Source organism: Amphiprion ocellaris, chromosome 16 (assembly GCF_022539595.1).
Source record: "Amphiprion ocellaris isolate individual 3 ecotype Okinawa chromosome 16, ASM2253959v1, whole genome shotgun sequence".
NCBI lineage: Eukaryota > Metazoa > Chordata > Actinopteri > Pomacentridae > Amphiprion > Amphiprion ocellaris.
In genome coordinates this window covers 30094183-30118348 of record NC_072781.1, presented here as the reverse complement: position 1 = coordinate 30118348, position 24166 = coordinate 30094183, and the positions used below count along the sequence as shown (strand labels likewise).

At 37.3% G+C, this 24166-nt stretch overlaps 1 protein-coding gene across 1 annotated transcript; it reads left to right on the top strand.

The window, feature by feature from the left end:
- The first annotated feature begins 1850 nt into the window (after window positions 1–1850).
- Window positions 1851–22644, top strand: ccdc172 (coiled-coil domain containing 172). The gene is made up of 8 exons (XM_023266805.2): window positions 1851–1992; window positions 3021–3106; window positions 5070–5186; window positions 7498–7663; window positions 11530–11631; window positions 12188–12290; window positions 22019–22106; window positions 22306–22644. Exons 1-8 carry the CDS (start codon window positions 1914–1916, stop codon window positions 22339–22341), a joined length of 777 nt encoding a protein of 258 aa, XP_023122573.2. The 5' UTR covers window positions 1851–1913; the 3' UTR covers window positions 22342–22644.
- The last annotated feature ends 1522 nt before the right edge of the window (window positions 22645–24166 follow it).

Below are 24166 nucleotides of genomic sequence, written 5' to 3'. Positions count from 1 at the left end.
TCTGACATTTGCATAAGGTTCAGTTACATGAACCAGTTGACGAGCATCTTACTGGTGTGGAGTGTGGATCAGAATGTCCAGTTTTAACAACATATTGAAAAAAATAATAATTTATTAGAAAGGCAAATGGGGAAGTTGTGGACATTCAAATTCCCAGCTATGACCCTAACCGCCTGTTATTTCCTTTTTCTCATCATGTGTTGTGTTGTTTCATTTGAAAAAAGCTGGAATTTTAAGGTGGCCTTTTCATGTTTCTGTTCACATTGTCTGATCTGACAACGCTGAGTCAACCAAGCTCAAAAAACCTTTAGTCCACCTTTCAGAGGCTAAATTGAACCCTTTTCCAATCATAACAATAAAAATAAGAATGTTAACTTCTTATTTCATTAGCTCTTGCGTTATTCAAAAATCTAAAAATAAAAAAAAGTAGTAAAAAGAGATTTTTAACTTTTCTTTTAAGTCAGAAAAGAAGACCACTTACATGCTGCATTTGTATTTTTGCTTAGTGGTCCGTCTGAGATATTGAAATATGATTTGATAGCACTCATTTCTTGAGTTCTTTTGTTGAATGTCTATTATATCAAACTGTGCTTTTATCTTGTCTGAGGTTTCTGATCTGATGTCTTCTTTCTGCCTCATATTTCTGTCAGTCTAACATAACATGCACTGTTGTTTCCTTGTGTCTGAGATGTTTACTTTAGAGTCCAGTGTATCAAAATCTACATCTTGATATTAATATCTCATCTCACTTACTTTGTGTAACCACCATCCTTTCTTCGCTTCCCTTGTTCATTTTGCCACCTTTTCTTTCAGTTTCCACTTAATAAAGCTCTTTATTATTGTCCTGCTAAGGCCAAATCAATGTGATTTTTTGCTGCGGCTTCCTTCGCAGTCGTATCTGTTATTTCCTTTTCTTTTGATGCCAATATGTGCTGGTAGCCAGAAAGATATTACTGTTACATCCATCATTTGGATTCTTTGTCGTGTTTGTTGTATTTCTATCAAGATGTCTGTTCTGCTATCAGAGTGACTGAACTGTAAACTGGTCAGGGACGAGCCTGCACAAATGATTGCTCTCAATGGTTTTGTATTCTCTGTCTGCTGCGCTGCTAACAATACTGCAAGCATTTCTCCTGTGAAACTGATAATCCCTCACTGACCCCTTTTCCTACTTTAAGATGAAACTCAGGAAAAATAAGTCCTGTTTTAATAACTAGACTCTTTGATGCATCCTGGATGCTACTGTGGGGACTATAAATGTTTATTTTAAAAAATCATTCATTATCCCTGTGGTGACGTGTAACACCTGTTTTTTTTTTTGTTTTGTTTTTTTTTAAATCTGCATGCTAGTGTTTGCAGTAAAACTCTAAAACAATGTGTCAAATTGATCATGTGTGAAAACCTACTTAGCAATAAAACTGACTCAATCTTTTCCTTTCTTTTCTGACAGTGTACTGTTGCATCAATTAGTATACAAGGTTGTACAGCTGGTAGTAGTACTGTTGTACAAATATTTACCAGAGTTATTTTAACTTCTGCTGCTTTCTGTTTATTTTGACAGTGACTGTGTGCCTAGATAACCGTTAGCCGACGCTACATCCGGGACACGAACAGCTAGCTAGCCGTCTTGATTAGCCCCAACAAAACTGCCCCTACAAACTTTTATACCTTTTATACGCTCTCAAAGTAGCATAAATGTGAAATTAAACACTATTCACGTTTTTATCCGTCAAAGACTGCATTTAAGTAGAAAAATCAAACCAACTGTTGTCCGCCGCGGTGCATCATGGGGCACAGCCGTAATGTCCGGTTAATTTTGACAGCTACGTCACAGGCGCAAGTAGCATACAGGTGCTAACTAGCTAGCTTAATTTATAGTAGTATTACTTAATTTAATTAGCTGTTGAGTCCAAATGAGTTTAGACACACTTTTTCAACAAATCCTTCTAACAGAACAACAGCTAGCTGAGCAGACTCAGAAATTCAAAGATGGTATGATTTTTTTGTTTGTCATTTCTCTGCTACATTTGAGCTAGCACTAGTAACAGCTAAAACTGGAGTTACTATGCTAGCTTGCTATTCATGAGGCTAAAGAGGGATTCTTACATACTTGTTCATTTTTGACAGGTTGCTCAGCGTCATCCAGAAATTTTTAGATTTTAAACTCATAATTACACAATTTCAAGTTGTTTTGGAGTGAAATTAAAATTAGGTGTTATTAACTGTGCTCAAAATAAATAACATCACAATGTTTTTTTTCTATGTGTGCTGGATAGCTAGACCAGTAGTTGCATGCCGTGGAATTATTATGATTTGTAATGATTTACAGCCATAATCATGTAAAGGTGTGCCTTGTGACAAACCCACTGAGCTAGATCACAGTTGAAAGTGTCATCTACCAGCTGGAATGAAATTGGTTGATCTGAAAAGCTATTAACGCAGATTTCATTTGTTAAAAATGTTTATTCAGTAGTTTATTTGGTTGATCAACCCTTTAAGTAGGCTGGAGGAAGAAGTGAGGTGCCACTGAGGAGAAAAATTTCACCCATGAAGTCCCATAAGAGCACCTTTAATAAAACAAATTACAAACTAAATCTGCTGTCTGACTGAAAAACACTAAAAACTCTGTCAATGATTAGCCTTTCTTCACCTCCTCTCTCACCTGCATCTCACTGCCTTCACCCTTTTCCTTTTTAAAATAAACTCCTAAGTCTACAGCCTTCAAGTTTGCCTTAGTGAATTCAGATGCCAACAATAACAAGTTTGAGTCGTCATTGAAAATATACAAGTGTCAAGTAGCGTGAAGTAGAAATGCTCAAATAACACACAGAAAAGCCAAAACATTGGATTCTTGTGTTTGTGATCAGTTATTGTGGAGGGCTTGATGCTTGAAATGAAAGATAAATGGATCTGGGGCTTTATTTTTTTCATTATTCTTATTTTGGAGATCCAGGGCTATACATAAAACATTTGGGGATGGTTACGGACAGCTGCATGGCTAATAATTTCTCTGTTTTCAGTTAAATTAGCCATCCTCAGATGCAATGAGAAGATCAAGAGTGCCACTGAAAAGTATGACAAGACCAATGAGGACCTTGATCAAAAGGTGAGGCCGCATTAGTTTGTCATTTCCTCTTTATTTGTGACTAATGTTCGATTTACAAATGTTTTTTTTTCCCACTAAAAGGAGAAGCCATGACTGTTTAAATCATGCTTAATATATATAGATAACACAGGACATATATATTCAAAAGTTTGGGGTCATCCAGGTAATTTCATGTTTTCCATGAAAACTCACACTTTTATCCATGTGCTAAAATAATTGCACAAGGGTTTTCTAATCATCAATTAGCCTTTCAACACCATTAGCTAACACAATGTAGCATTAGAACACAGGAGTGATGGTTGCTAGAAATGTTCCTCTGTACCCCTGTGGAGATATTCCATTAAAAATAAGCTGTTTCCAGCTACAATAGTCATTTACCACATTAACAATGTCTACACTGGATTTCTGATTCATTTAATGATGATTTAATTCATTGAAAAAAATGCTTTTCTTTCAAAAATAAGTACATGTCTGAGTAACCACAAAACTTTTGAATGGTAGTGTCTATCTGGGCAGTCTTCTTGTGTGTGGCACCTGAAGTTCAAACTTATTTATCGTACATCTTGATGGTTTCAATCAGTTTTTACCAAATGTTCATTGACCAGCTGTAATTGATTTTGGTTGGTAATGGAACACTTCCACCGGTTTCATCACATTTCAGTGAGCCAGTGTAAATACCTGTTTGATGGCGCAGGTGATTTATGATCGAGTAGCTTGATGTTTGCACAGTCTGGTGTTCATTTCCATGGTGTCATATCATTTAAATTGACTTTGAACTATGCCTGTAGATAAGTGTTCTTCTGGGCATCTTGCACCAGGAATAGTAACATCGTCTGGAAGGTGGTAGTTAATATTTTACAGGGGAGAAAGGAAATACATAATTTTACTAATCACCTAATAGGATACCTTAATAAAACTGAGCAATACTTCGTTTTAAAACCTGAAGAGATAACAAATACAAACAATGAGAAGTGTTTTACCTTGTGGCAGTGTATAAGCAGTGACACACAAGCTAAAGAAGTGCGTATTGGCATATTGATGAGCTGATCTGCTTTATGATTTGGAACACTTAATCTCTACCATTCGTTTCATCAAGGATCGATTGCGAGCACCACTGTGAAATCAATGGCTAATTTCCACCGGATAACATTAGTGAAACCTTTTAGCATGTGTGAGATATGATGTCAAACCTCGTTGACCTTTCAGAATTATTGCCAACTTCTGCCTGCGCTTGTTAAAGTGGACATCCGATCAAAAGAGCTTATTAGAAAAAGGTGCTGAATCCGAGGCCATGTCCGTCTTGAGTATCATCTGCATGAGGCCGCATGACAGGAATATAATTTCTGCCCCCGTGGGATAGAATATTGAAATTGTTTACATCACACAGAAATGCAGGGTGTGTTTACCGCCCAGCATGTTTACAGCTCTCATGATGTACCGTCTCACAGTTTATGAGAGCTGTCTTAAGATAATTACAGTGTTTGGAAAACTTGGAAGCCGATTGTGCTCACTGAAAACAGTCTGCACTACCCCGCTGCCGCACGAGAAGCAATAAACTCACTGCCTCCCTGACAGCTCGACTAAGAGACTAAAAACTGTACAGAAAGTCAAGCCTGAGGCAGAACTTTACCTTCCTATATAATTTGGCAGTTTTCTTTCTGTAGGGGTTCAGTGTATAATTACAGAGCAAGAAGGAGAACTAAATGAGAAAAGTTTGAAAGTTAGTGGCACAGGTATGCTAAAAAAGTACCTATTTTAAAAAGTAGTCAATGAAACAGGCAGTTTTTGTTTGTTATTATCTTGTACAGTATACAGGACATAATGGATGGGCCCAGTTGCTCACATCAAAACTTTCACCTGATCTAATTTTTCTCCTACATGTCTCTCACATGTTAAGTATCCCTCTCTGTACATCTGTCTGTCAGACTGTGTCTTGAATTATCAGCATCTGTTCGCACTGCAGGCCCAGCAGTTGTCTGCGATGAAGCTGCAGCACGATCTGATGAGAAAAAGTGAAGAGCAGCTGTTGAAGCAAATCGAGGAGCTGCTCTGTCAGAAAAGCCACCTCGAGGAAAGTCTGGTGGGTTGAAGCCTAAAATCAATATTTACATCTCAGGTTATTCTGGCCACGTGGTCTATAGATCATGAATGAAAAACTAGACTACTGTTCAAAAGTCACCCAGGCAATTTCATGTTTTACATGAAAACTCACATTTTTATTCATTTGCCAACATAACTGCACAAGGGTTTTCTAATCATCAGTGAGCCTTTCAACACCATTAGTTAACACAATGTAGCATTAGAACACAGGAGTGATGGTTGCTGGAAATGTTCCTCTGTACCCCTATGGAGATATTCCATTAAAAATCTGAAGTTTCCAGCTGGAATAGTCATTTACCACATTAACAATGTCTACACTGTATTTCTGATTAATTTATTAAATTCTTAACTGAAAAAAAAATGCTTCTCTTTCAAAAATAAGGACATTTTCAGTGACCCCAAACCTTTGAATGGTGGTGTACATCTCAGGTTATTCTGCCCATGTGGTCTATAGATTATACTGGTCTGTAAAATGAAAAACTATACATCCTATCATCCCAGAACCCAACGTGATGTTTTTAAATTGCTTGTTTAAGATCCTATAGGGTTTAAATTTACAGTGACATAAAACAAAAAAGACCAGATGCTCTTAGCAGATGCAAAAACCAGTGAATGCTTGATATTTTTACGTAATAAATGGCTTTCTATCTTGAGCCATTTTGACTCAAAGTGATGAGATGAATGAATCAGCAGCTTAAAGATCATTCAATTTATTAAGTCAAGCTTATATGAAACTAAACTAGCACACAAGCAGACTTTTCTGGATGCAGTTTTTACATTTAAAACTCACCAGAGACTCTGTTTTTTTTGTAGTTTGAGAAAGCAGACATGGCTGAAACTTGCTGTGTATGTTTGTTAAATTACGTTCTGATTGTTTCTTTTCATGACACTCAAAAAGTTCTAATCATGACAAAGGTTACTGCTGAATTCACCTGGAATATATTTGTATCTTAGACTAATTTATCTCACTGTAACTGGGAGCAGCCTCACATATTGTCCTCTGTACTTGTCAAGTCCACCTCTCTTTCCCTCCAAAGGACGCGAGGACAACTCAATTCAAATTTCCAACTCAAACTTTTATCTTCCTTTCAGTTGGTCGGTCATGATATTTCAATAGGTTGTAAACCTTTAAAGACAGAGAAACAATGTTCATACCATCAAACACAGAACCAAAAAGTTGACATATTACCCACTTAACCATTTAAATGAATCAATCACTTAAACCTTTTTAAAGCAAATAAAGAATAATCAACATTTTAGTAAAGTTTAGTAAAGTTTTAACATTTAACAGAACATATATATTTTCTATATTTTTACTTAAACTCAAAATGAAACATCTTAATTCAAACTCATTTGACATAAAAATGGAGTAAATGCTGCAGGCTTTCATTAACCAATCACACAGTGAGCAGTTAACATAAACTTGGCCATATCAAGAAACATTTCAAACCACCAAGAAAGCAAATAAACATTTCACCAACCATTGGCGTCTTTGGACTGAATCCATGAGTGAACTTGGATCTTCTTTGTTCTTTCCTCATGTCTTTCTCTTCTGAAGATTGTTTGGCTGATTGACTGAGCTTCCCCCAGTCCTTCCCAGGTGCTTTAAATCAGTGATCACTGATCAGGTGTCAAGCACCTCTTTGCTGCTGCCGGTGCATTCTGGGAAGTGTAGTATTTAATTCCATTTCCTGAGATTCAGCTCAACAGTACTGGTCAAAAATGGTTACCTGGTCAGATTGCAGTGCTCACAATAAATATCATTTATCATTTAGTCCACAATGTAATAAACTAGTAAAAGTTTAAACTGTTGGTCCTAACATCCCAGACCCCAAGATGATGTTCTGAAATAGCTTGTTTGAAGTCCCGAAAGTATTAAATTTAGACTGATGTAAAAAAGAAAATATCACATGCTGTTTGTAGAAGTAAAAAACAACTAATGCTTGTTTTTTTTTTTTTTTTCTATATATTGTGCTAGCTCCTGGGCGTTTCTTTAAAAGGCTGTCATAATTGTCAAGAAATATTTTGTAGCTGATGCCAGAAAGGGTGTTAGAGTTTGAACACAGCCCATGGAAACTCGTACTGTGATTTTGTGTTCATTTAAAAATCTAAATGAATGAAAAAACACAAAAAAGAACTCATGTAAGGTGGAAAGTAATGCCAAAAGTGAAACCCTTTACTGAAAGATCCAGATATCCTTTTTTCTTATCTCCAGTAGCCATAGTAGCAGAAGCTTTACAAGCAGCTGTATTAGTATTATTGTAGGGCAATGATCTGTCTTTGCATAGCAGGCCAAGATAAAGAGGGAGTCTAAAGAAGAAGAGGAAAACTTCCTTCAAGAGATCTCAAGGTTCAACAGTGACTTCAGTCTTCAGGGGAACAGAGAGACAGTGTTTGAGAGCCAAACGCACACTGAGCTCGTGGACCTGGAAAGGGAGGTGGAATCGTTATACAAAGGTCAAAAAACGCTTTATTGTACTGTTGTCACAGGAGACAGAGGTTATGTAATACAGATGTGACTGCTCATTTCAGAATCATTAGTAATTTCTTCCTGTATTATACAGAAGAAACAGGTACAATATGTAGCAGTAATTAGATTAGTTATGATGTTTATATTTGTCAGTTTGATTTAAGAAAGAATGTGATGTAAATTCATTAATCTGAACTCACAAATTAGATTCTTTACAAACTGAATAGTTGTTCTTTGTGATTATGTCGTTAGTGCAAGAATGCTGTACGGAGACGAGAATAACAGAAGCTGCAAGGGAACATTTTATTGAGTTGGAAACTAAAATCGGTAGTGCTTTAAAATCTATCTGGACTAATATAACTCAAAGAAATGCACTCAAGAAGTTAAAACTGAGGTAATTGTAAGATTTGGGTTTGAAAGTTTCAGGTTCAGGTGCTCAGATGTTTCCTGACTGTACACCACGGTACCTGCTTAATGTACAAAGAGAAGAAGTAACGAAAGAAGTTTCACACAGTTTAACCCTTAGATGCATAAGTGGGTCAAAAGTGATTCAGTGAGGTTGTTGTTTTACAGTATCTTTGTGATGAAAATTTTTATTATTTCATGTTCCAGATATTCCTCAGAAAGCATGTTTTTATTATCATTGCATTTAAAATTTTAAGTTACCTTTTATACTTTTGAAGAAATAGTGATATTTGTATTACTACCACAAGCTCTTTATCTCTGATAATATCATACAAGAGTTGATGCAGTACCCAGACTTGGAGGGACGGAGAGCAGCGCCAGCTGGAGGAAAAGAGTGGAAAAATGTCAACAAAATGGAGGATGACATTCATCTATTCCTGTTCTGTGTAATATTCTTCTTTTTCAATGATCAAAATGTGTTTTAAAGTGAAAAATAAACATATTTCAAACATAAAATCATGCTTGTGTGGACAAAAATATAATACAAACAATACAAATTATTATTCTTAAACAAAATGACAAAAATGGCATAAAAACACATTGATTCTTGGGGCGCTCGTATAGCTCAACGTGTTGAGCGGGCGACCCATGTACAGGGGCTGGTCCCCGCTGCAGCTGGCCCGCGTTCGATTCTCGCTCGCGGCCCTTTGCTGCATGTCTTCCCCTGACTTTTCTCCCATTTCCTGTCTCTCTCTCACTGCACCTATCCAATAAAGCCGATAAAAGGCCAAAAAAATAACTTTAAAAAAAAAACAAAAAAGAGCAGTTAACATAAACTTGGCCATATCAAGAAACATTTCAAACCACCAAGAAAGCAAATAAACATTTCACCAACCATTGGCATCTTTGGACTGAATCCATGAGTGGACTTGGATCTTCTTTGTTCTTTCCTCATGTCTTTCTCTTCTGAAGATTGTTTGGGTGACTGACTGAGCTTCCCCCAGTCCTTCCCAGGTGCTCTAAATCAGTGATCACTGATCAGGTGTCAAGCACCTCTTTGCTGCTGCCGGTGCATTCTGGGAAGTGTAGTATTTAATTCCATTTCCTGAGATTCAGCTCAACAGCACTGGTCAAAAATGGTTACCTGGTCAGATTGCAGTGCTCACAATAAATATCATTTATCATTTAGTCCACAATGTAATAAACTAGTAAAAGTTTAAACTGTTGGTCCTAACATCCCAGACCCCAAGATGATGTTCTGAAATAGCTTGTTTGAAGTCCCGAAAGTATTAAATTTAGACTGATGTAAAACAGAAAATATCACATGCTGTTTGTAGAAGTAAAAAACAACTAATGCTTGTTATTTTTTTTTTTATATATTGTGCTAGCTCCTGGGCGTTTCTTTAAAAGGCTGTCATAATTGTCAAGAAATATTTTGTAGCTGATGCCAGAAAGGGTGTTAGAGTTTGAACACAGCCCATGGAAACTCGTACTGTGATTTTGTGTTCATTTAAAAATCTAAACGAATGAAAAAACACAAAAAAGAACTCATGTAAGGTGGAAAATAATGCCAAAAGTGAAACCCTTTACTGAAAGATCCAGATATCCTTTTTTCTTATCTCCAGTAGCCATAGTAGCAGAAGCTTTACAAGCAGCTGTATTAGTATTATTGTAGGGCAATGATCCGTCTTTGCATAGCAGGCCAAGATAAAGAGGGAGTCTAAAGAAGAAGAGGAAAACTTCCTTCAAGAGATCTCAAGGTTCAACAGTGACTTCAGTCTTCAGGGGAACAGAGAGACAGTGTTTGAGAGCCAAACGCACACTGAGCTCGTGGACCTGGAAAGGGAGGTGGAATCGTTATACAAAGGTCAAAAAACGCTTTATTGTACTGTTGTCACAGGAGACAGAGGTTATGTAATACAGATGTGACTGCTCATTTCAGAATCATTAGTAATTTCTTCCTGTATTATATAGAAGAAACAGGTACAATATGTAGCAGTAATTAGGTTAGTTATGTTTATATCTGTCAGTTTGATTTAAGAAAGAATGTGATGTAAATTCATTAATCTGAACTCACAAATTAGATTCTTTACAAACTGAATAGTTGTTCTTTGTGATTATGTCGTTAGTGCAAGAATGCTGTACGGAGACGAGAATAACAGAAGCTGCAAGGGAACATTTTATTGAGTTGGAAACTAAAATCGGTAGTGCTTTAAAATCTATCTGGACTAATATAACTCAAAGAAATGCACTCAAGAAGTTAAAACTGAGGTAATTGTAAGATTTGGGTTTGAAAGTTTCAGGTTCAGGTGCTCAGATGTTTCCTGACTGTACACCACGGTACCTGCTTAATGTACAAAGAGAAGAAGTAACGAAAGAAGTTTCACACAGTTTAACCCTTAGATGCATAAGTGGGTCAAAAGTGATTCAGTGAGGTTGTTGTTTTACAGTATCTTTGTGATGAAAATTTTTATTATTTCTTGTTCCAGATATTCCTCAGAAAGCATGTTTTTATTATCATTGCATTTAAAATTTTAAGTTACCTTTTATACTTTTGAAGAAATAGTGATATTTGTATTACTACCACAAGCTCTTTATCTCTGATAATATCATACAAGAGTTGATGTAGTACCCAGACTTGGAGGGACGGAGAGCAGCGCCAGCTGGAGGAAAAGAGTGGAAAAATGTCAACAAAATGGAGGATGACATTCATCTATTCCTGTTCTGTGTAATATTCTTCTTTTTCAATGATCAAAATGTGTTTTAAAGTGAAAAATAAACATATTTCAAACATAAAATCATGCTTGTGTGGACAAAAATATAATACAAACAATAATACAAATTATTATTCTTAACCAAAATGACAAAAACGGCATGAAAACACATTGATTCTTATATGTTTCTCATTTTTGACCCACTTATAGAAGAGTGTAGAGTCCAATCACTCATGCATCTAAGGGTTAAATCTAGTCCTGGATTAAACTGAATAGAATCTGTTTAATCCAGGAATTGGCTTCTTTACAATCATCACAAACTAACCTGCAGAGTTTTTGTAAGTATAAAGCTGCTTAATTTTATTATTATATTAAAACTGTGCAGCTCAATCTCATTAGAGATGTTATTCTGTGATTGTTGTGGAGAAATTTCATTGGATTATATTACAGAATGCAATATGTTGCATTTTAACCTACATTGATTTGATTTAAGCTTTTTTCACTAGATTGAGGGTATGAATCCCAGCGCCGATTATCATCAGTGTCTTCACATTATGGGTTATGTCTCAGCTCAAGCGAACAGCATTCTCTGTTTGTACACTTAAAAGTGAATTCCAAAAAATGCCCACAGTGCACCTTTTCTATTGTTGTTACAATATAAAGTTCAGCACTTCTGGTACTTATAATTCAATCGTTGCTGGAGCCAAAGTGAAATCTGCTCTTCTTTCAATCAGAGATGGAGTCGATGAGCCACAGGAACAGTCGCTTGAACTGCATGGAGGAGGAGAAAAGAGCGCTTCTACTTGAACTAAAGGGCCTGGATGACATGCAGAAAGGTGAGCAACAAAAGTTCAGATAATGTGGGTATGCAAAACTGTGACTGCAGGCAGGTTTCTTCTTCTTTCAACACTCTAAAGATGCTTTGTAAACCCCTTTAGTTGTTTCACATACATTCAAGCAGCCTATAAGAGATGCTCAACCGTGCTACCAACACGGTTGAATCTTGAGCCCATATGTTGAATATAAACATGTTGGATTCTGGCTTCATGTCTAGGTTGGAATGAAGGTCACCGATGATGCTGAAAAATAATGGTAATCTGTGTTAAAGGTGTTTGTTTTTGCACATACAGTATACCTAATGAATTCTCAAGAAGCAGGTTTGACCATGTTTGGAACAAAAACAGGCCCAAATGTCTAAACTGATGTGGATTTGGGGCTACAAGAAGATAAAATATTGTCCAGGATGTTCTGAGCTTTATTGTAATGGTTGTTTTACTGTATCATCCAAACCCGGGCCTTCTGTGCAAACGTCTCAGCAGTGCACATGCAGTTTGCATCTGTCTTGTTTGAGAGGATCCATTTTCTGTTTGATTTATTCCTCTTGACTTGCAGACTTGGATCGGCAGCTGAGTGAAGCCGAAGCAGTGACAGAATCTCTGAGATTGGAGAGCCAGTTTGTCAGTCAGAAACCTCTAACTGACAGCACCTGTCTGCGGTGAGTAGCAGACAACCGAGTGGATGCAGGCGGAGGTTTATTCATTCGGACGCACGGACACAGTATACAGATTTACTCGCAATTACATCATGTCACAGAGCATAATCCTTACTACACCACGGTCGCCACTGCCAGGACATAAAAGCAAATAAAACGCAAAAGGAGAGAATAGAACAAAACAAAATGTAAACCAGCAGCGGGCTGTTTAGCAGTTCATTAATGTGGTTATTTCGTAGAGCTTCCCAGTGTTTTAAATACTACTTGCCGAGCAGCTGCGATGTTTAATTAAATGAGGATTTTGTGTCTTGTGAAGGCTGTCAGAGGGCCTGTTGTACAAAAACACAACTGCCGTCCTCTGTGGTTTTCCTTCACTATAACTGATAAAAATCCATCTCTGTTGTAGCTCTAATTGCTGCAGTCACTCCTACAATGTTAGAAAAAGCACCGAGGAGAGAAACACTACACAGCCTGCATATAAAAGGTGTTATTTACAAAGAGTAGGCCTGAATAATACAGTGAGAAGTGCTGAATAGACCAGCAAGCCCAGCTCTTGTCTGTGTTTTTCCCTCTTTATTCTCCTGGCCGGAGTCCAAGTGTGGAAGTGTAAATAACAGAGCATTAAGACCATTTGGCTTAATTAAGGCTTTGATCTGCAGCGTATTTCATTTAGTCAACAAGTGGAGGAAGAAAAGAGATGGAGGCTAATGTGATTGATACAAGAAGGGCTGTAAAGGAAAATGAATGAGGGGCATTCACGCCGAATGCTTATCCAGCGACTCGCCAACAAATAAATACAGTTTTGGGCTTTAGTGGAATCATACACCATGCTTTAACTGGGAAATAGTAAAGTAAGCATTTATGGAGGAACTCTAACATCTTTACACACGCTTACATGCGTGTGTCGCAAAACGAAGCAGCAGAAAATGGATGACACTCTTTGAAGTAGTTCTGTACAAATCCATCTTCTCTAAACCTCACAGGCACTTTAAAACTTTAAAAATATGATTGTTAATACTTCCTCGCAGGAAACTTTTGCCATACTTTCATCAGATACAGTTGTCTCATGTTTTTCTCTGATTGTGGCATTTACTTGGACACATTTTATTGTTTTATTTAAGCTTGTGCTCCTAAAGAGTTTTGTCAAATCTATTTATCTTCAGTAGTTTATTTAATGTGAGTATATGAGTTTTGCTAATGTCTACTTAATTGAACTCATTTCTTTAGACCACTTTAGAACTTAAAAAATATGACTCCTGATGACTTGCAAATGTTTTTTTGCACACTGTAAGTTATTTAGCACATTGTATATTTTCACATTATCAAATTTTGTAATTACCTCACTCTAAATCTTCAGTGTGTTTTAGTGCTTCTGTGAATGGTTGATTATGGTTCTAACAAAGTAATGTCGTACAAAGGATCAGAAAAGTATTTATCTATCTATCTTGAACCATTTTGGCTTAAAATGATGAGCTGAATGAAAAAAAAGCTGAGTTCACTCAGCTCATTAAATCAAGATGAAAAGACACAGAACTAGCATATGAGCAAACTACCCAAGATGCATTTTGAAAGTTAAAATTCCTCAGAGACTCTGGTTTTTGTTATTTTTTTGTTTGTTTTTTTTTTGTTTGAAAAATAACCTAATAACCTGTGTCTGTCTTAAATGAAGTTCTGGTTATTTCTTTTCATAGCAATCAAAGCTGTTCTTTCCATAACTAAAGGTTGATACTGAATTCACCCTTACACTTGTATAACACATTTTATTTGTCTTAATATAACTGGGAGTAGCTTCTCAGATTTGTCTTTGTACTGACCAAAAATTTCTAAAATAGCTGCAGCTGTAAGCTGTTGATGTTAAATGAAGAGGAAACTGCAAATTTAGAAAATTTAAAAAGGAAAGCAAGTCAATCTGTAGCTATTATCTATGCCATTGTGTCTGTTTGTCTGTCTGTTCGCAGCATTACTCAAAAACGGACATACGGATTTGGATGAAATTTTCAGAGAATGTCAGAAATGACACAAGGATCAAGTGAGTAGATTTTGGCAGTGATGCGGCTTATAGTCTGGATCCACGGATTTGTTAAAATTTCTGTATCACTGCAAGATAGCAGCACAGCATCCCTGTAACTAGGACAAGTGAACACTACGTCAGCTGCCTTCTGACGATCACATGAATGTGATCCTACTGATCCTACTATCGGGACTTGTCCATCAGAAATGACACAAGGAACAACTGATTAAATTGTGGGGGTGTTTCTGAGACCCAATTCCCGCCACCCGCTACATATTTAGGTCACACGAGTCGATATCCATACATAACGTACACATGCATAACACACGCCTGTGCTCAGCGCAAGGTCATTCTGTTTGTGGGTACATCTATATTAATTTGCCACATTCTATGTTGCCGTGATTTCTGATCATCAGTACCTCATAAACAAATGCTACATTTCTGACAATGCCATGTGGGGGAATGAACAGCCTTGGAGGAGTACTGCACTCTCTGAGTGCTTTTCTAGTTTATATTTTTAAGGCAGTAGAAAAACTTATATTTTTTAAATTAGACTGAACTTAAAATGATTTACAGTGTGCACACTACATGGTTTTCTCAAAAGAACCCTTATTCCTCATGTTTTTTTTTCATATCAGATCTGATTCAATACTTCCTTGTCCCAGTCATAAACACTACTGTCAGTATCTGCATCGTCATGATGGCATCTTTTTTGCTGTCTGTCCACATAAGACGTGAACAAGGCTGGATCACCGCTCTGCAGTCTCTGTGTAAAATATAAAGAGTCACATGGTCATCCACCATCTATTCTGGAACTTATCAGGTCTTTTTAAGCTCCAAGGCTCCTACAATATATCAGCATCAGGCAGCACATCGCTCCAGTTCTGGCTCATTTGCACCGACTATCAGTGAAATACAGAATTGATTTAAAATTTTTTACTGTTTGTTTTTAAAAGCACTTAATGGTTGAGCTCCACAAAACCTTACTGGTGTGTTAAATCCATATTGTGCCCCGAGGTCAGGCAGGTCGCCATCATGAGTACTCCTCTCAGTCATCCACTCACCACCTCCAAACTGAAGGCTTTTTCAGTTCTTGAAAAGCGACACTGGATCTAAATCCTGCCGTATATTGGCAAATTAATTAAGTCTGACCTTTTTACTTATGCTTTTAGTTCAATTTTGTCAGATAAACTTGTTGTTTTGCACAATTCCATCTTCTTTTCTTTCTCTTTTGCTATCTGTCAGCTTTTTTAAAACTTGATTTCATTTTATTTCTCTCAATATGTTTAAGCTTTGCAGCCTTTCTCGTGTTTTTTTCTTCCATGCTTTATGTTCTTACACTCCAGTTTTTCATCTCACACTTTTTACTCCATTTTAATTTCCAAGTCTGGTATATTTGTATTGTTAATCATTTGAATGGGAAGCAGTTTGGATCAGCTTTTGTTGCTTTTAAATGTGTTACATAAATAAAAGTGACTCCTTTCGATATACTGTAGGCTTCTGGTTTAGACTTTGGCAGAAAAGACTTGTTAGAATCTCTGCAAGATGCTATTTTACGCTGTATGCTGTGGTTGCATAATTTGTTTAATTCTGGTTTGCATAGTGTTCCAATGTAAATAATTGCTAATTAGCAAAATCTATATCGGTAAGCCTATTTCTGTGAAGTCCTGTGAGATATGGGTTTAGATCTGTTGACTGTAAGGATCCACAGAATATTATTTTGCATTGTTTTCATCCTCGTCAGGCTATTCACTGAACCTTTGTGTCCTGTTTATGCATTTGTTATGCATCGCCGTTCCTTTATTCAGATTTTCCTTAAATAGTCAGTCAAATCTGCTGCAATACCGGATATTGCATAACTGCATGTAATAATATTACTTAATTATATTCTTTAGCTATGAATCTACATATTTAGAAGCTGCACCTTTGACACTGATGGAAAATCTGTGTCATTTTAAATAGAAAGCACATATTTTTGTGAAATGTAGTGCTGTAAAATGACACAACACTAAGATCTAAACATCTACAGGCACTCAACACAGTAATCATCCCCCTATATTTAAGTTTCCAAAAGGAAAGCAATACAAACATCTATTTGGAATATGAATTAAACATGGGATATGAATTGCGGATCTCCTCTACTGACAGATGAACTGTTGACGAGCGCTGATCCACCTTGTTTCCACACAAAGAGACTTCCTTTATTTAATTAAAGACTGGAGATCAATAGTGTTCCAGGAAGGAAGGGTCATTGTTGCTGCTGATGCCACTACTTTGGATAATGTCTTCTCTACAATACTATGGATGTGAGGCGATTGACGGATCCCCAGACTTACCTAGACGATGGAAATTTATTGGAGCTTTCTGTTTGTAAATCAAATTTTAAATGAGCATTTGTTACTGTAACTCCTTTAAGAGCAAAATGTTCTCACCATTTTTAGGATAAAATGTCATAATCCTCGCATTCAGTTTCATCTGTTTCTTATATATATTTCTCTGTCCTCTGGTCTTGCGCCTGCACTGTCTTAAATCAAGCGTCTGTGTAGCGTGTCCTGTTCATCCATCAACCTCATTGAACATACTAGGTCCTTCATTACCCCTGGACTTATTAGCTTCAGGAAGTGCTGAGGATGCGGCTTCAGCAGGGAGGGCCTCCCTCTCAGTCTTTCTTATGATCATCCATTCTGAACCGAAACCATCAATCCTGTCTTCGGGCCGCCGCAGCGTCTCTTAAAACGCATATTTAACTCTCTGCTTATTGATTGTTGGAAATTGAATGCGTGTCAATTTGAATGAGTGCTACAGTCATTTAAAAAGTGTTCAGTGTGCAAAACGGGCCGGCTGCCGGTGTAGATTGTTCACTGTCACACAATAGAGACACCTGGAATATTCAGCCAGCGAGCCCGGGATTGAGTGCTTTCTGATGTGTGGAGCGTTTTCTTCACTGACATATTACTGTTGAATCATTTGTGAGAGCTCATTTAAAGATTGTTCTGCAGGAATCTAATAAAAACCTGCAGAGACCACTCATATCCAAAAATCCCAAATGAGTGTTTCTGCGGCACAAAACGTTACTCTGGCTTTAAAAATCTGATTTGTAAGTTCCACGGAGAAGTGTGAAGTTTGAAACACCACCGTCAGTTCTCAGACTGTGAGAAATGCAATTGCGGTCGGGCTGGTTTATTGTTTCATTAACTTCTAATAAAAGGAGAAAAGAGGTAGCTCGTCTTCGATTCATGTGGAGCTCAGGATAGATCCTTCACGCTCCTGCCATAACCATTCAATCACAGCTGAGGCAGCGCATACTGTTGATCAAAGTCCGATGGATTTTCCACATACAAACTAAACCAAGTAACACAATTGTATTTTTATGAAATCATAGTGTGAAACATTTAGTTTGCTGCCATATGAGCAGACAGAAGAAGAAACTGATTGTCGAGGGGTAATAGTTGTCATAAATGTAATATTCCTGCCTACTTTTATTACTCCACCAAGGAACGCTACAGAGTTATGTGAGGATTGGCGTTGGTTTGTCCATCTGTCCGTTTGTTTGTTAGCAATATGACTCAAAAACGGACCAGAAGATTTGGATGAAATTTTCAGGGAAGGTCAGAAATGACACAAGGACCAAGTGAGTAGATTTTGGCAGTGATGCAGCTTATAGTTTGGATCCACGGACTTGTTAAAGATTTCTGTATAATTGCGAGATAACGGCATGGTGTTACTGTCACTATGACAACAAGTGAACATCATGTGATCGTCAGCAGGCAGCTGACGATCACATGATTGCGATCCTACTACAAATGCACCGCTGTAGATTTATCAGGACTTATCCATCGGAAGTGATGCGAGGAACAGCTGATTAAATTGTGGGGGTGTTTCTGAGTCACATCAATTCCCGCGGCCCGCTACATATTTATGTCACACGATTCAGTATCCATACATAACGTACACATGCATAACACACGCCTGTGCTCAGTGCAAGGTCATTGTGGGTACATCTGTATTAAATGGCCACATTCTATGGTGCTGTGATTTCTGATCATCAATAACTAATAGTCAGATGCTGCATTTCTCAAAAAAAGCTGCATTTCTGACAATGTCATATGGGGGAATGAACAGCCTTGGTAGAGTACTGCACTCTCTGAGTGCTTTTCTAGTGCGTATTTTTTATCTGCCCGCTCATCTTTTTCATTGCATAATATGTATATAATCATCTTGTGTATTAAATACAGATAAAGTAGTCATTTTTGTATCTAATATACATTAATATTGTTAGATTTAGGTATCGACTGATGCCAATTATTTGTACTGAAGAAAGGCAGATAACTGATATTTGGAACCAATATATATTAAGTGTAATATTTTAACAGCAGCAGAGAAGTTGTCATTCATAACTAGACTATTTTATTCATAAGGGAGACTATAACTGAATGTTTAAAATATAAATAGTTGTGATTAAATTATCTCCTCTGTTCATGTTAGATCAACTGAGATTGATCAGTTTGTTTTCTGTAGTTCTGTCTGCTGTTCTTTTCTATATTCTTAGCATTTCACAGTTCTATCACTTTAATTGTCCACTTAGGTCCAGATCTTATATTAATCGTTGTATTCCCAACTCATTCAGGGCAATCTGTGACTTCCTTCTAACGTAGCCACTAGCCATTAGCATAGCTGTGTTAGAGAAGCTATTTTCCTGGTTTCTTGTTCAGTTTCTGCTGCTTGAGAGAAAACAGAGAGGAGGCTGCATTAGACCTGAAGTAGAGCATTTGATTTATCAATAATCTGTCAATAAGTTACCGATTTGTGCCAAATACTGGCCTGACCGATAATTGGTTTATCCCCAATTAGATTTCATGAAGCAGCTGGTTGAGTGCTCACAGACATAATAACATTTCCTTTCTTGCCTTAATGTTATGCAAATTTAAAAAGGATGCATCTAAAGCCCTACTGTGTGTTGCAGCTGTGGATTTTCTCAGAACAAAACTTTATGAAGCCATCACAGACGTCACAATCTGCAGTTACAACTGTGATAATCTGAAGTGTCTATGAGTATGTTTGTGTACGTTCAGTGCAAACAGCAGGCTGGAGGAAAGATAAGCTGAATACCAGGGCTGGATTTCCCATCAGTGAATTTATATGCAGCGCAGTAACCGGGTTATAACCGTAGTAAGATCTGTGTTCAGCATTATCGAAAGTAAACTGAAAACATTGTTTCAGTTGATGCATCTGTCGTTCTTCGTCTTTTTTTCCTGCAGCCACGTACTTGAAAGCTACCAAGCAGCCTTTGAGAATGTTCCAATTGGATGATTTCAGTGTGAGAGAAATTTTTACACTTGATTTATCGCTGTCAGTTCTTTCTATGCTTAGTAATTTGTCCCTCGGGGCCTGCTGTGCATCTTTACCTCTGTGCAGCGAAGCCCCCAGCGGCATCAACCAACACACAATAACAGGGAGCAGCTTGTTAGAGCAGCACAACAGTCTGGTGAACATTTTTGATTGTGCCATTTAACCCACGGGGTGCACGTTCTACATTAACACGGCAGGATTATTCCTCAGTCTGTCCAGGTACTTTTATCAGGTGCAACAGTTGCTTCAGTCTGGCTGCTCTACAGGTGGCCCACAAAGACTTCATAATGATGCAAGGGGTGGAAAGAAAACTGTTTAAAGGGATAGTTTGCTTTCTTTGAAGGGGATTTGCATTATTATTAGTCGGTGTGTCGCCTACAGTAGTTAACAGGAAGGGGGATCAACGTTCACTCTAAAAACTAATGTTTTTACTCAAAAAGCATAAATTGCATCAATGTTTTTTGAGTTGTGACAGCATCTAATGAAACTATATTCAACCAACAAACTACACTGCCCATCCAAAAAGAAACTCGCACACTCTCATATTTCATTGCACCGCCTTTAGCTCTGTGAACGACACACATTTGCCGTGGCATCGTTTTGATAAGCTTCTGCAATGTCACAGCATTTATTTCTGTCCAGAGTTGCATTCATTTTCTACCAAAGTCTTATACTGATGATGGGAGAGTCAGACCGCTGTGCAAAGTCTTCTCCAGAACATCCCAAAGATTCTCAATGGGGCTGAGGTCTGGACTCTGTGGAGGTCAATCCATCTCATGCTCCCTGATCCACTCATTCTCAATGTGACCCCATGAATCCTGGCATCATCATCTTGGAACATGTCCATGCTATCAGAGAAGAAAAACTCCATTGACGTAAAGACCTGGTCATTCAGTATATTCAGGTAGTCAGCTGACCTCATTCTTTGGGAACATAATGTTGCTGAACCTGACCAACCCCAGATCATAACCCTAACCCCCACAGGCTGGTAGGAACTAGCCATGATGAGTGCATCACTTCATCTGCCTCTCTTCTTACCCTGATGCCCCCATCACTCTGGAACAGGGTAAATCTGGACTCATCAGACCACATGACCTCTTCCATTGCTCCAGAGTCCAATCTTACGCTACCTAGCAAACTGAAGCCTTTTTTCTGATTAGCCTCACTGGCCAGTGGTTTTCTTGGAGCTATAGCTGTTTAATCCCAATCCCTGTACGTGTGGAAATGCTCTTACTTTCACTGTTAAACATAGCCGTGAGTTCTACTGTTGATTTCTTATGATGTGATTTCGCCAAACATTTAAGAGATCTCCGATCACGATCATCTAAGACTTTGTTCTGACCACATTTGTTCCTTGAAAATTATGGTTTCCCCACTATCCTACCAGGTTCTTAACCTGATTTTAGTAGTTTCAACAATCTCTTTAGTTGTTTTCTTTGCTTGATGCAGGCCAATAATTTGACCCTTTTGAAACAGATTAACATCCTTTCCATGACCACAGGATATGTCTTCCAACATGGTGGTTTAAGAAATGAGAAGCTCCTCACAGCATCAGCTAGAGTCAAATAAGTTGTTGCAGCTGAAGCATATTCATCACTGCAGTAATTATTCAATGGAAGGCTCAGCTATTTGCTTAGTTAAATCCAGGTGGCGACTGTTTTTTTGGACAGGCTGTGTACTTTTTACTGCAGACCTAAACCACAGCAACTTATAACTTGGCTTTTTTGTCAGTCCACCTGTCTGGTTCTCTAAACTTGTACTGTAGATAATAAACTTGAACGAATAAAATCCCATTCAAAAGAAGCAAAACTATCTTTTTAAAGTTAAGTGATCACTAAACATCACTTTATGGTCTTTATGCTTGGTAGTTCGCAACTTAAATCAACATTTTTCCAGATAGTAACAGTCGAACAAGTTGTGTAAATGTGTCCTGCTGTGGGACATTTGGTCAAAACTGTCAATATCATATACACTATAACCCTCAGTATGTCCAGTAATTAAGTTATTTTCATGCATTTAAACTCGAATTTCTGTTCTATGTTTTTTCTTTCTCTGAACTGAATATCACACCACTTATACAAACTCAGACTTTAACTGTTACATAAATCTTGCTGGAATATTTTCATTCTGTGCCTCCACCATCTTGAAAACTGGTTTGAAAACTAGTTTTATTTGTAATAAAACACAACAGCAAGGTAAAATTAAATACAGTGATGAAAACACAATCACAGGCTTTATTATTTTTTTGAGGAACCAGGTTTAAACTTTATATCTGCACCCCAAAAAATGCTGAAGCTTCTCTTTACAAATTGCTCCTTTATAAGTTTTCTGCCTCCACTGTTTCAGTTACTGAGTTTCATTTGTTTACCAGGCTGAGAAAAGAGTTGGAGACGCACAAAGAGGCAGAACTCGAGCGTCTGCGAGAAGCTCTCAGCTCAGAAATCCAGCTCCTGCAGGCTGTAAGTCGCTCCGTTATAAACAACTCTAATAAAACAGGCTTTCATATTCTGCAAAAAAAATAAGCTCTGAATGCTGCACATCAGTATTCATTTTCCAAACATCACCACAGGAAAAGGAGGTTCACAACTCATTCATATTCTTCGCCATTCTCCGCTGATGTCTTTGTAGGCTTTCATTCAGGTTTTCTTTCATTTGTAGAAGCTGGACGGCATCCAGGAAAGTGAGCAGCATTAGCAGTGACACGACGATGACAGACGAAGGTGACCTCTGTTCACCGTTTGTCTCTGATGTTAAAAAAACAAACATGCAGATGAATAGATGGAAAGAAGAAGAAGAGGGAAGACAGGAAGGAATAAACACAGCAAGAATATAAACCCAACTTGTCAAAATATTTATTCAAATATGAACCTCAGCTTTATGTTAGCATTAGTTGGTGTTTAATATTTACTTTGCGTGAAAGTTTCATCCTGTGTGTCTCCAAAAACATAAACTGTTAGTCTTTACACTCAGGTACACTTTGACTGGAAAAGCTTACAAAAAGACAAGAATAAAAACTTATAGAGTTTTTTTTGCAATTGTTTTATTTGTCTGTGTAGCTGTTTTAATGATATTTAGTATTTACTTAAATAGAATCCATGTGCACACTCACAAACTCATCCAAAGAATAACACATAAAAGTGATTTTATACTGCCCTCTAGTGTACAAATAATAGCACTGCTGTAATCTGTGTTGCATGGAGCTGCATGTAAACATATTTTGCACAGAAAATGACCACTTTATCATAACTTTTTTCATTTTTTTAAATAATCCAACCATTAGCAATGAATTTAGTATTTTCAAATAAAAGTGTGAAAGCTGCAGCTCCTCTGTGCCGAAAAATCAACACTAGATGACCAAAAATAGGTCAATTACAAAGTATTTGTATGTGATTCTTGTAATTCCACATCCATGGTCATTGATATGCTATTTTAAAGTAGATTTTCATCAAATATTTTGACTGTGGCTGCAGAGATTTGCTCCCATTTAGCAGAAAATAAGACCTGGCTGTTACAACTCAGCAGGTAATGTAATTTAAAAAAGGAAAAAGGGATTATACCACAAAAAATACGGGGCCGGTGGGTGTTACTTACTCAAAAAAACAACACCAAATAAAACCAAACGAGTGCTATCGGAGATTCAAAACATATTAAGACAACATAAAGAAAAGAAACAAGTAAACTCCTTAGCCAAATTTAAGGTGGCAACACCCACAGCCAACCAAAAGTAATTAACAAACTGGTGCACAGAAATAACCAAATTCGATGAACGCATATTAGCACAAAGCTATGAGTAACTACCTCTTGTGTGATTCCAAAACTATGGCCACTGATGCGCTACTTTAAAGTATATTTCCACTAAATATTTGGACAGATTCAGGTCCAAATATCAGCAGCAGATTCAGGTCATTGCTTTTCACAGATCATTTGTGTCCTTTCATACCGAAACTGGGAATATTTCTTTATAAATCTGCTGCTGTTGCCACAAAGTTGAAAGCACAGGATTGTCAGCATAAGTTTGTAGGTTTTTTCTCACTGCAGTTTGATTTAAAATGACAGGAAGTGGGAAACCATGACCAAGAGTACATAAAAATGCTTATCGAGTGGTGTTAGAGATGATTAAGACACTTGAAAGTTAATAAAAAAAATCTTCATTAGAGGCTTATGAATCAAAATCAAATCCAAAAAACATTTTAAAACTGCAAAAGAGTCAACAACAAAGAAAATGTAATTCATGGAAGGTGAAACAAGAATGTGAAAGTGAGGGAAACCTGTATAAATGAAGAGGAATGGCATAAATTATGTTAGATAGAATGGAAAATGTTAACTTCAGTTTAATGAAGGATACATGTATATGTATTTGCAGGGTGTAATCACTTTTTCTGGGGGTTTTCTCTTGAACTAATATTGCTGTTTGCACATTTTGTCTTGCAAATTTGTGGCATTTCCTTTATTTATTAGATTCCATAAATAAGAGTGACCATGATAATTATTTTAATGTTAACAGGTGGCAGACAGATGC